The 12,862-nt window shown below is 34.4% G+C and overlaps 1 protein-coding gene across 1 annotated transcript in view; it reads right to left on the bottom strand.

Moving 5' to 3' along the window:
- The window catches only part of LOC121740216 (putative U5 small nuclear ribonucleoprotein 200 kDa helicase), a 144,409-nt gene that overhangs the window by 51,813 nt on the left and 79,734 nt on the right, over positions 1-12,862 (bottom strand). Inside the window, exons 16-17 of the mRNA XM_042132853.1 lie at positions 859-1,021; positions 119-296 (exon numbers count right to left, since the gene is read on the bottom strand). Of these exons, the coding sequence (XP_041988787.1) occupies positions 119-296; positions 859-1,021 (341 nt within the window). The remainder of the gene's footprint in view (positions 1-118; positions 297-858; positions 1,022-12,862) is intronic.

Below are 12,862 nucleotides of genomic sequence, written 5' to 3'. Positions count from 1 at the left end.
GGTGGCACGGACTTTTGCATTTTCGGATGTATATTTTGGAACTTTGATACTGCATGAAATCAGGTGTCAATTATACTAATACAAAAAACCCAACATTGTAATAAAATTATTTACATACCTTCTCCCTTAGTATCGTACTGGGGTCGTCCCGCTCGACCCAGCATCTGCAGCACGTCGAGCGCGCCCAGCTCCGCCCAGCGGCCGCGGTCGGGGCGGTACACCTGCGTGCCCTTCACCACCACCGTGTGGGCAGGCAGGTTCACGCCCCACGCCAGAGTCGCAGTCGACACTAGCACCTGCCGGTAATGATGTTATAAGGGCCATACTCATTTAATGTTATATACAAGTCGTTTTTCCTATCATGCGGGCAACATGCGCGCGCCCAGGAGCATGTTGTAACCCGCATGCGGACCACCAGGGCATATCACGATTGCCGTTCGACACGGATTCGGAAACTTAACCGAGTGGTCATTGGTCAATGCCTGGCGCAGCGAGCGTTTGTTTGATGTCGCGTGATGAAGTTTCCGAATCTAAATCGAATTGCGAATTGTGAATCAGGGCCTTGATCCGGGAAAAAGACCCTAAAGACGAAGCTTGAGGGTCGTTTTCTTAACACAGCTCGAGAGCTTGAAGTTTCTTCGAGCATTCTTTAAAGGAGAAAAAATAATCTTTTAGTGGACACCGTTGATGCTTAAATTATTTTTTCCCTTTCGTATGTTATTTTTATAGCAAGAACTATAATCGAGATACAGCTGAAAACTACATACCTTTTTAAATTTACAGTGGTTGTTATTGACAAAATAGCGGCAGACTCCGATAGAATCGAATCGGTTACATGAGTTAGCGTGAGCACTATACCTGTATATGCCGGTCAGCGAACAGGTCCTCGACGAGCGTTCGGTCGACGCGGCTCATGCCGGCGTGGTGGATGGCGAACCCGTACGGCAGCAGCTCGCGCAGCTCCGGGTTCTTCACCTGTTCCGCCTCCGTCCGCAGCACCTCCACGCTCGCTGACCCCTCACTGGAAACCACATTGCAATCTTACACTCATGGGCGTACCCGGGTAGAGGCAGGGGGAGGGGGGAGCTGCCCCCCCCCCCCCTTGCCTCTACCCCTGCCTCTACCCTCACCAGAAGACAAAATAAACGTCAATTTTCCTGGCAAGTGGGAATTAAAAACGTGTTACCTACTCTGCGCAAAATGAAGTATTGGAAACTAAATATCTTTTCAGTCGGATTAATAAAAGTCAATTTTCATGATTTTTTGTTTCAGTATACCAGACCGACCATCTTCTCGAAACAGGTATGAGGCTATGAGCTGTACGTGTGGGTACGCCCTTGCTTACTCCCGTATCGCGGTATCATTAATAGCCTTTCCCTCGAGCCTTGGTTCACATTGTTAAACAAAATTAAAATTTTAGTCCTTCACTCACAACAGCCTAGTAATGCCTTGGAATTATTCGGAAACACTACGCAAATTGCCGAGAATAGATGACGTAGCCTCAAAATTCGTGCACGAAATGTTGATGGAAATGAACAAGTTAGTGCAGTATTTCTTACATCACATTCTTTGTTTTCCAATGTTTGAAGAAAATAAGACTCAATGTTGAAAAACTCAAAGTAACTATGTTTTCTTATTTTAGGTTGTTGATGCCATGATTTCAGACATCGTGTCGAGATTTGCAAAATGTTGAAAGTTCGGATACTGAAAGCGTGGTTTCTTCTTGCTTAACATCTTGCTTACAAATAAAAAATTATTAGGAGCTAAGACATAAAACTTAAACCTTTTTAAAATGCAGCTAAAAACAGCGTATGCTAGGCGAATCTTATTTGGGATACGGTAGAGCCCAAGGGGGAAAAGCCCAGCAAGATACTGTTAGACCTGAACGAGAATTAGAACCAAGTTGTCATTCTGATTTCTGTCGTAAGAGCAAGCTCAGAGGCTGTCAAGGGTTTACAATTCAAGACCGGGAAGGTTTACGCAGGCATTTTTGGAAGCAACTTAACTGGGATCAAAGAAAAATTTATGTTGTAGGTCTGGTCTCTCGAACATCGACGTCACGTAAAACTAAAGGAGCAGATGAAAACTCAAAACGAGGAGGGACATTGACATATTTCTTACCGCTAAAGGATGAGTCTGAGGACAAACGAGAAATAAAAGTTCAGGTGTGTAGAGAAATGTTTTTAAATACTCTGGCATTGGGTAGATTCACAGTACAACATTGGGTCAAGAAAGCCGTATTGGGAATGGTACCTAACAAGGACCTTACTAATACTTCTACATCCAAAACAACACCGCTGAATGTGACTAGAAAAATTCTTACTCTAAACAACTTTTTCGTCAACATACCAAAACTTCCTTCACATTATGCGAGAAATGATACTACAAAACTATTTCTGGAGCCTAAATTTTCAACAGCTACGGAGCTTTTTTAAAGGTACAAAGAGTACTGTACTGCAAATGATCACAGTGCCGTGCTTTGAAAGTTCTGTACGCGTTTTGTTCTAATGTATGTGCCAGATGCGAAAAATGCAGCCAAATATTAGCAAAATTTATTTTAAAAAAATGGTGATTGGTTAGAATCGTCAATAAATTGGACCCCAAGAAATCGATTTTGATGTTGTCAATACTGAACCAATAGAACTCGAGGTTTATGATAATACTGAGAATCTAACACCAGCACTTTCCACTTCAGACTTTTTACTCCGAGGAAACCTTTTGAAGATTTAAGTGATCGACAAAAACGGAGACGTTTAGATGAAATAAATAAAAATCTTTTCTCCGGAAGAAATGTCTGCCATATCAACAAAGAATTTAAAAAACAATGGAAACGGAGAAATTTAAAAAATAATGAACAATTTACTCAATCACCCATAAGATATAAATAAAGTCAAGGCATGCTTAAGCAACGAGAAGGTTAAGAGTGATACGTATTCACCTGATAACTAGGTATCTATATATATATATATATATATATATATATATATATATATATATATATATATATATATATATTTCACTTTAACAACTTTAGCGGAACTAATAAAGCTAGTGCTTATATATATATATATATATATATATATATATATATATATATATATATATATATATATATATATATATATATATATAAGCACTAGCTTTATTAGTTCCGCTAAAGTTGTTAAAGTGAAAATGGTTCAGAGTTATATCCATCGTATTACAAATTGCAACAAGCTAAATTGAATTGTTATCCAGATAAAGTATTACTGAGGACGGGGCTTCAATTAAACTGCAAGCTTTACTCAACTTGACTGTATCAAGACTTTTGGAGGCAATATCTATGGATTTGGACGCAACAATAAATTTAGAGCTTGTAAGTAAATGGGGTTTCGATTCTTATATTTCGAATAGCTTCTGGTCAAAGTGTGTACAAGCAAAAATAAACCAAGAATTTGAAGACTCTAGTATTTTTATGGCCAGTCTAGTGCCAGTTAGGCTACAACAATCGGATGGAACTATTGTTTGGGAAAACGAAAGACCCATCATCCACGTTTTACTGTCGTCCGTTAATGTTTCAATTGACGGAAGAAACCCAGTCCACTGTAATGTCAATAAAAACAGAATAACAGAACAAATAAAAGCGCTTCAGCCATCAAGACTGAATTAAATTGAAGTGTCTCACCGTAGGTCTCACCAGTTACTTTTGACGATGATTGACGGAAAGATAACGTCATATTTATCAGATACGTCGACAGCCGTTTGCGATATTTGCAAGGCAAAGCCATCGGAAATGAACAATATTGAACTGCTGGACCAAAAACACAAGAATGAAGAAATTCACCAGTACGCTGCTGGATCAGGTGTATGGAGTGCCTTCTTCACATAGGTAACAATAATTATTCTTATTTATCGTACCTTAGCTATTAATTACTTTTACAGGTGCTAGTCATTGTTCTTTTACAAAATATTCATTTTCATTATCAGTAATGTCCCATTTTTCTTATGCAGCCTATCGTATGGATTTAAAAAAATGGAGTGGCAGGGGTGAAAATCAACAAAAAAATAAGTTTAGAAAGTCCGAAATACAGCGAGCATTTATAGAAGATAGCGGCTTATTATTAGACCAGGTGAAACAAGGAGAGGGAACAACTAATGATGGCAATACACTGCACGAAGATATTTCAGGTATGCAGACACTGCAGCCCGTATTACTGATATAAGCAAGGAATTAACAGAAAGGTAACATGTAATACTCCAGACTATAGCATCTGGAGAGTGCGTCAACCTCTCTAAATAAATGCAATGTGGGGTTTCTAACGGAGGTTATAGAGTATTTAAAAAGGCAGGTAGAAAGCCAAGAAAAACCTTTCTTGAAAGACGTGGCTTTAATATTTGAAATGGCATTAAAACAAGATTTGGCCTATGATCAAAAATTCAATAAAGTTTTTGGATATGTTGACTAAGGTCAAATTACTGTTAACGATAAAGCAGAACTAGCTACTAAAGCTTCAGTCTTCCTAATAGTGTCTTACACGACATATTTCAAATGCCCAATCGCATACTTTTTAATAAAAAAACCTTTATCGGCTGATTTCTTGGCAAAACTGTTTAAAACAGTAAAATTGGCAGAAAATTTTATTCATAACAAAATTATATCAATAAAGAGTTATATAAACCTATCATAAAATTATAGAGGCCAGGACCGTACTGATACAAGATGCCCGAACTCATAACAGCTGATTACTAAAAAACTGACGTTTGACATAAATATTTTGGCAATGTTACTTATTATAAAACAAAATAATTATTTCCGATTTTATAAAATAATAATGCAAGCTTTACACATAATACGTGTTTTCTAGTTGTTCAATGACATCAAATATGTATTACAATTAGAAAACAGTACGCTTCGAAGAGAAGTGTACAGAAGTAGAGGATGACGAAGATTTTCGGAAGCGTACGTCTCTCCCCTGCTAAGATAAATGCCAGGACAGACGTACTAGCCAAGGGAGATAAAACATATCATATAATGTAGTCAGAAAGTAATTTAAATATAGTTAGATTGTACTGAAGTCAGATTTAAACGGTATATTGAAGTATTGTTATGATAAAAAAGCGATCTCTAATTTTTTTTCACCTTATTACAGATTATGGCACCGCAAAAAAAGTTAACATGTGAAGAAAAACTACAAAAGAAACGTGAAGCTGAAATGCCAAGATATCAAAGGATTAAAAATGACCCAGAAAAGTATAAATTGCAAAAACTAAAAGAAAAGGAAAGAAAAAGGACTAATAAAACTGTCGATCAAATTACTCCTAGAGAGCAACGTAAAGCACGAAAAATGTGGAAGAAGAAAGCAAGAGAATGTATGCAACGACTTGCTTCTCAATATTGCTCAAAATGTAGCCAGTTGCTGTTCAAATACAAAAAATAAATTTTCAGTCAAGAGCTTTGGTTGCTAAATGAGACCGAGCAAGAAGGTAACGATATTTAATATTTAAAAAAAAGATGAAACCATAAATAGATTACAAACTAAACAGGCATGTTACAAAAAAAAAGGTTACAAAGATTAAGAAAGCGGAAAAAACTTACACCTAACAGCAAAGTGGAAAAAGAGTTGAATTCCCCAAGTGCTAGAGATACAGTGAAGAAAAAAATACTGTTTGCAGATGTGGTCCATCAACAATTAAAAGATAATTATTCAGCTCTTCCAAACGAAAAATAAAAAAGGATTTTTAGAAGAATGATAAGCGGGAAGATGGTGAAAAAATATGGGATACTACAGAACGAGAAAAATATAAAACCCTTGAGTGTTTTATATCTATGTGATGAAAATAAAAGTATTGTTGTAGCAAGCCATCTTTTTATTCTATATTCTAAGTCATAGATCATACAATGTTGCAAGCACCATCACCTTATTTAACCCTAATAATAAATAGGAATGTTGCCATACATAACATCCCCCCTTTTAGATAAAATTTTAAACTTAAACATAAAGAACTTAAAATTTTAAACTTTCTTATAACATAACATATTACTATTGTGTAAAATCTTTGTAGTATGAGGGCTGTTTTATTATTCTACCATACCTACTAACTTTATTCCTAATAACATTTTCAGAACTTTTACTATTTTGTGAAGGAATAGTATTCAACGGAGTAACATTTTCTGTATTCTTGTTATTTGGTGAAGGAAGAGAAATCAACGGAGTATCTAGTATTTCTGACTTAACAATAAATTGGTTAGGTGAAATATTTATATGCTTCTGATTCCTCCTGACCTCTGTTCCATCCTCCCTTTTCACAATAAAAGATCTTGGGCCCTCAGGCTTTACAATTTTGCCTGGATGCCACACTCTGTTTGGTCTATTCTGCACTACAACATTTTGACCTGGTTTGAAGTTTACATTTATAAATTTACTAGTTTTATTATAATAAAATTCTGATTTTTGTTTGTTGAATGACATTTTTTCCTGCACCTTAACAACTTTAGGTTTTAAATGATCTTTAGTACAAGGTAAGTTAGTTCTCAAAAGTCTAGACATTAACAATTCTGATGGACTATAATCCAACCCTGCAACTGGTGTAGATCTATAATGTAACAAAGATAAGTAAAAATCATGGTCATTATGATTGTTTTCACATTTTTTCAACATGTTTTTTACAATTCCTACTGCTTTTTCACTTAAACCATTAGACTGAGGATATCTTGGACTTGAATAAACTAATTGAATATCTAATGAACTTGCAAACTTTTTAAAAGAGTAACTTCCAAATGGCATGTTGTCACTTACTATATACTTTGGTATGCCATGAGTAGAAAAAATATTCAATAAATTTTTAATTACACTATCAGCTGTTTTGTCATCTAAATATTTTACTTCTATCCATTTTGAATAGTAATCAACAACAACTAGGTAATCTTTCCTGCTGTAAGTACATATATCCATACCTATCTTGTAGAACGGTAAGCTAGGAATATCATGGGACATAAGAGGTTCTTTACTATTAGATTGTCTATACTTTTCACAAGAACTACATGACAACACAAACCTTTCTATATCCTGTGACATTCGCGGCCAATACATAACATTTCTAGCTCTCTTTTTACACTTCACTATACCTGTATGTCCTGTATGTATAATCATAAGCATTTCTTTTCTTATATGTTTTGGTATAACTATTTTATTCTGTAAGTACACTATATCATCTTTTACATGTATATATTCTTTTAAACTATAGTATATTTTTAATTATTTATTTTGTATTAGTTTATTATTTTTAGGCCAACTAGTTTTATACCAATTGATTACTTGCATTAAATCTATATCATTGGCAGTTTCTTTTTGTAACATTTCTAATTTACTATCTGTTATAGCTAAATTTGTTTCAAAGCAATGCACTAACTCCTGTGTTGTTGGATCTATCTCAGCATTGGTTTTTATATAATTTCTTGACAAGTAGTCAGCAATATACATTTTATTACCCGGTAAATACTTTATATTTATATCATATTTTAACAATTTCAAGATCATACGCTGTAATCTAGCACTTATTTTATTTATATCTTTATTAATTATTGTGACCAAGGGTTTATGATCAGTCATTACTGTTATGTTCCTGCCATACACGAACTGATGATATTTATCTAATGCAACACAGATAGCAAATAGTTCTTTTTCTATTGGTGCCCATCTAGTTTGACATTCGGTATAAGCTCTGGAATAAAAAGAAATAGGTTTACCCTTTTGTAACAAACACGCTCCCATGCCAGATTTAGAACTATCAGTTTGCAACACTATTGAACCTTTACTATTTAAGACAGCTAACGTAGGTGTATTACTTAACTTGGTTTTTAATTCTTTAAATGCTTTATCTTGTAGTTCAGACCACTCCCACACTACATCTTTTTTAAGTAAGTTTCTTAAAGGTTCTGTATGTACAGAATAATGAGGAATAAATTTACTCAAATAGTTACACATTCCTAAAAATTTTTGTAGCTGTTTTACATTACTAGGTTCCTTTAACTCTAATATAGCTTTTACATTATCGGGGTCGACTTGAATACCTTCCTGCGATACTATTAATCCCACATACTTAACATGGTCCGACTTATATTGTATTTTATTTCTATTAAATTTAACATTATATTTTCTGGCTCTTTCTATCACTTTATTTAATATTTCATCATGCTCTGCGCTATTTCTCCCTGCTATTATTATATCATCATAGTATATTTCAACTCCTTGAATGTCTCCGAAAATGTTAGTATTTATTCTTTGCATAACTTCTGGAGCAGATGATATACCAAATGGTAGCCTCTTAAACCTATATCTCCCATATGGAGTACCAAAAGTACACAATTTATCCTTATCACTTAACATTATCTAAAAAAATCCATCTTTCATGTCTAAAACAGTAAACACTTTCTTACCTGCTAAGTTATTATAAATTTCTTCTGGAGACGGAATAAGGAACCTCTCTCTTAATATACACTTATTAAGCTCTTTAGGATCTAAACATAACCTCAAAGATTTATCTGGTTTTTCCACAATAACTAGGTTATTACACCACTCTGTAGGACCTTCTACCCGCTCTATAATGTTCCTGTTTTCATAATTATTTAATGTTTCCTTAAGTCTATCTTTTATAGCTAAAGGTATTCGTCTTATGGGTTTAACAACAGGTTGTACATCATCTAAAATTTTTATTTGGTAAGTACCTATCGTCCCTAGCCCCTGAAAAATATCTATATTATCTTTTATAAATTTTTCCTTTCCTGACAGCTTATCACTTTGTACTCCATCGATCCTTTTTAACAAGTTTAACCTAATACAATCTGGCAGTCCTATTACAGGTTGTACATCTAAAGCAATTACAGTAAAACATACCTTTTTATTTATCCCTTTTACAATACAGCTTAGCTCTACTTGTCCCACTGTCTTAACTTTCTCTCCATTATAAACAACTAGAATGGCAGGTGTTTGTTCCAAACTAAACTTGTTATTTTTATTAATGCACTTAAACAACTTTAAAGACAATGTATTACAGTCCGCACCCGTGTCTAGCTTAAATTCAATATTTAAACCTTGAATATTTATTTTTTCTCTCCACTGTAACTTAATATTGTCTATATAGTTTAAACTTCCTATTGTAAAATTATTGTCGCTGTCACTTTCACTTTTATTTTCTTCCTTTTCCAAGCTGAACGCCTGCTTCTTCTTCCTTATGTTTTTATTTCTACACATCACAGCGAAGTGATTCAGTTTGTTGCATAATACACACTTTTTACCAAACGCTGGACATTTTCTCGGTTCATGTATTTTACCACATTTTCCACAGTTATTTCTGTAGTTTTTCTTCTTCCTGTAGTTTACTCTCTGTTTATGTATGCTGTCTATTTCTTTCTTCTCATTCAAAGCTCCTACCTGAATCTTCCCTATTTCTGCTGCTCGTCCAAACTGCATGGCTTGATCCAAAGTTAGGTCACTCTCCCGTAGTAATCTTTCTTGTACACCTTTGTCCTTTATTCCTATTACAATCATGTCCCTTACAAGCCTGTCTTCTTCTTTGAACTCGCATAGTTTGGCTTGTTTCTTTAACTCTGTTACATAGTGCTCAAAGGTCTCCCCTTCGGCTTGGGCCATGTTAAAAAATTTATAGCTGTTGGCGATTAAGTTTTTTCTCGGCTTTATGTGCCTTTCAAATAATTCCAAGAGTTTTTCTAAGCTCTTAACCTTTAGACCTTCCATCGACGTGGTGTAGACGTCCATGGCGTCATCGCCCGCCAAATTCAGAAAAAATGCAATTTTTCTTTCCTCCGACTTTTCTGTCAAGCCCGCAGCTTCGATGTAATTTAAAAACTTTCTTTTAAACATATGAAAGTTTTCTGATGGCCCTGATAAAATCAGATTTATTGGTGGCCTTATGCCCTCCATCTTTGCGTATATTTTTTACAGAATTTTACTGCTTCTTTCTCCTTTTTATGTTTTTCCCTGTTGTTTTCTTAAATATTTGGTACTCACTATTTATTATTTCTTCTGTTTTACACCTGACACCATGTTTTATATCTATGTGATGAAAATAAAAGTATTGTTGTAGCAAGCCATCTTTTTATTCTATATTCTAAGTCATAGATCATACAATGTTGCAAGCACCATCACCTTATTTAACCCTAATAATAAATAGGAATGTTGCCATACATAACATTGAGAAAACTTGGAAAAGTGCAATTAATTGATAATAAAAGGAAAGGCAAAAAAGGTTATGAATGTGAAGGAAATTTGTTGCAACAGATATAACGAACAATGTCTTTCCCTAGATTGCCCAATTTGTAAAAAATAAAAATAAAGGGCTACGAATTTGATAATGCCATTCAAATTGTGTACAGAAAATGGGAACCTGTCTCCACCACTATAGCTGATCCAAAAACGCACAAGGAAAGAAAGGTGACTAAATATATGAAAAAATCGATTGAAACATATCCTCGTGATTTAATTTTACAGTTAGATTATAGTACACCAACATTCTGCTTATAAGAATAAAAAGACAACAATTTCAAAAAACGAGGCTGTGATTCATCTGGACTTCAGTGAGAATTAATTGACTAAATGCGCAGAAGAGATTCAAGCATTTCATTTTGCTTACACGAAAGAAGACACAGATGAGTTAAAGACTACTTGCTATTGTTCGATGTCACAAAATTTATTACATTCGCCTCCAGCTATATGGGCACACTTGCAGCCAATTTTAAACAGGTTAAATATCGCAACAAATACATGTTTTACTTTCTTGTCACGCATTTGGCAGATTTATACCCAGCCATTAAACATTTTACCTGGAACTACCACGAAGCTGGACACGGCAAGGGAGCTCCTGATGGTGTTGGTGCCGTTTGCAAAAGATCAGCAGACCGATTGGTGGGTAGTGGTCATTGACATATCATCGCTGAGCGATCTGTCAGAAGCTATTCAGAAAAGCAATAAGGAAAACATTGATGCCAGGGCAGGCATCAATGTTCTCCTTATTGACGACATAAGAAAGAGGCTTTGCTTGCTACTTCTAAAGAACATATTAAGACTTTTTCCGGTACTTTGCGTGTCCATCAGGTATCATGGAACATTAAAGATCCAAATAAATTGAAAATGAAGTCTTTAAGCTGCTTTTGCCATAAAAATACATGCGATCATTTCAAAATTGGTGTTATGATTTACTCGTCCCATAAAAAATCTCGTCTCCGCGACGAGGATGTTTACGGGCCGGATTCAGACTCTGAAAAAGACAATTGTTCTGACAGTGAACATATCACAGTACCAAACCAGATAGAAGATGAACAACAACCGTCCACTTCCAAACATGTATTCAAGAACGGCGACTTCGTTATAGTTAAACTTCTGTCGAAAAAAAGTGAGTACCGTTACCTAGCTATGTGTACGGGTTTGGAAGAAGATGACGAGATACAGGTAGTTTTCTGTAAAATAGGGGACAAAAGTGGAAAAATATTTAAAGTTGATGAACGAGATATTTCATTTAGCTCAGATTGTGCAGACACTCACTACGCCAAATCCAATATTAAAGGGGCTGAGGGTTTTCTACTCCTTCAAAAAGCCATTCACTGGCTTTTTGAAGGAGTAGAAAACTCTTTAAAAAAACTGAAGTATTTTTATTTTTTTATTTGTATATATGCAAGGAAGTGCCCTTATTTTGTTAATTTTTACCGTTTTTTTTTTAATGGCCCCTGTATGGGACCTCTTGTTTCCCCTATACATATTAAACGATGAATGTTATCTTTATTATCTTAACTATCACAAGTCTGATTATTGTTAAAAGGTGCTAAGCCAGTGAATGTCTTTGAAAAAGCTTATTTTTTTTGTTGGTATAGGCAAGGAAGTGCCTTTATCTATATGTTAATACGTGAGAGAAAAACTTTATAACCCTTTTTAAGAAAAATGGGGAAACGTAGGTGCATGAAATTTCGCATAGTTATAGTTTATATGGTGAAGGAGTGCATCGAGCTAATATTATTTTAAAATGATGCTTTTATCATATATATTTTTAACAAATAAAACGTTACACACACTACGACACTACTACTAGGAAAAATGACAGATTTTTGAGTGACAAGCCAATACATACGAATTATACTCTTTTATTTATGGTTGAAGTCTGTTGACAACAAGTTGACAAATTGAAAATGGATTGTTTTTTTTATTTAATTTTAGATACTATTAGACAATGCGAAAAAAACTATGATGAAGTCAATATTTTTTACAAAATATAGGTAGTAGTCCTAATATCGTTGCAAGTAAGGTCGAATTTCGACCATTGGGCGATCTCTAGTTTTGTTAATTTTATAATCATTTTTAAACGATGAATATTATCTTAACCATCACAAGTCTGATTTTTGTTAAAAGGTGCTAGTCTAGCTGCTTATTTAATTAGTATTATTAGATGTTTAATTTTTTTAAATTATTTTTTTATTTTCATTTATTCGGGTCTCCAAACAGTCTTACATTTGCATTTTTGTTAAATGTATGAAGACACGTTAATTTAATTTTGTTTTTTAATTAATAAAAGACTTTAAGGTGAGAGTATTTAAAAATACCAATAATTAATAGTCTAATAACCTCTTATCGTAGAACTACCCACTTATTTTTAAAAGAGATAAACTTAATAGGTTTAATATTCTTTTTTCAGATATGTGATTCAGGGTTAATTATACTCAGTGTGGATGCTAACCATGGTGGGGCAACACTGAACACATGACTAATTTATTTGGAATCACCATCGGTTGAAATCACATCTAGAGAATCTACATCAAGTCCAAACTGATACCTTATGGTTCTTAGTTCAGTATAAAATATTATATTTAAGTATGCTA

This window comes from Aricia agestis, chromosome 3 (genome assembly GCF_905147365.1).
Source record: "Aricia agestis chromosome 3, ilAriAges1.1, whole genome shotgun sequence".
NCBI lineage: Eukaryota > Metazoa > Arthropoda > Insecta > Lepidoptera > Lycaenidae > Aricia > Aricia agestis.
This window is presented reverse-complemented; position numbering and strand designations above follow the sequence as displayed.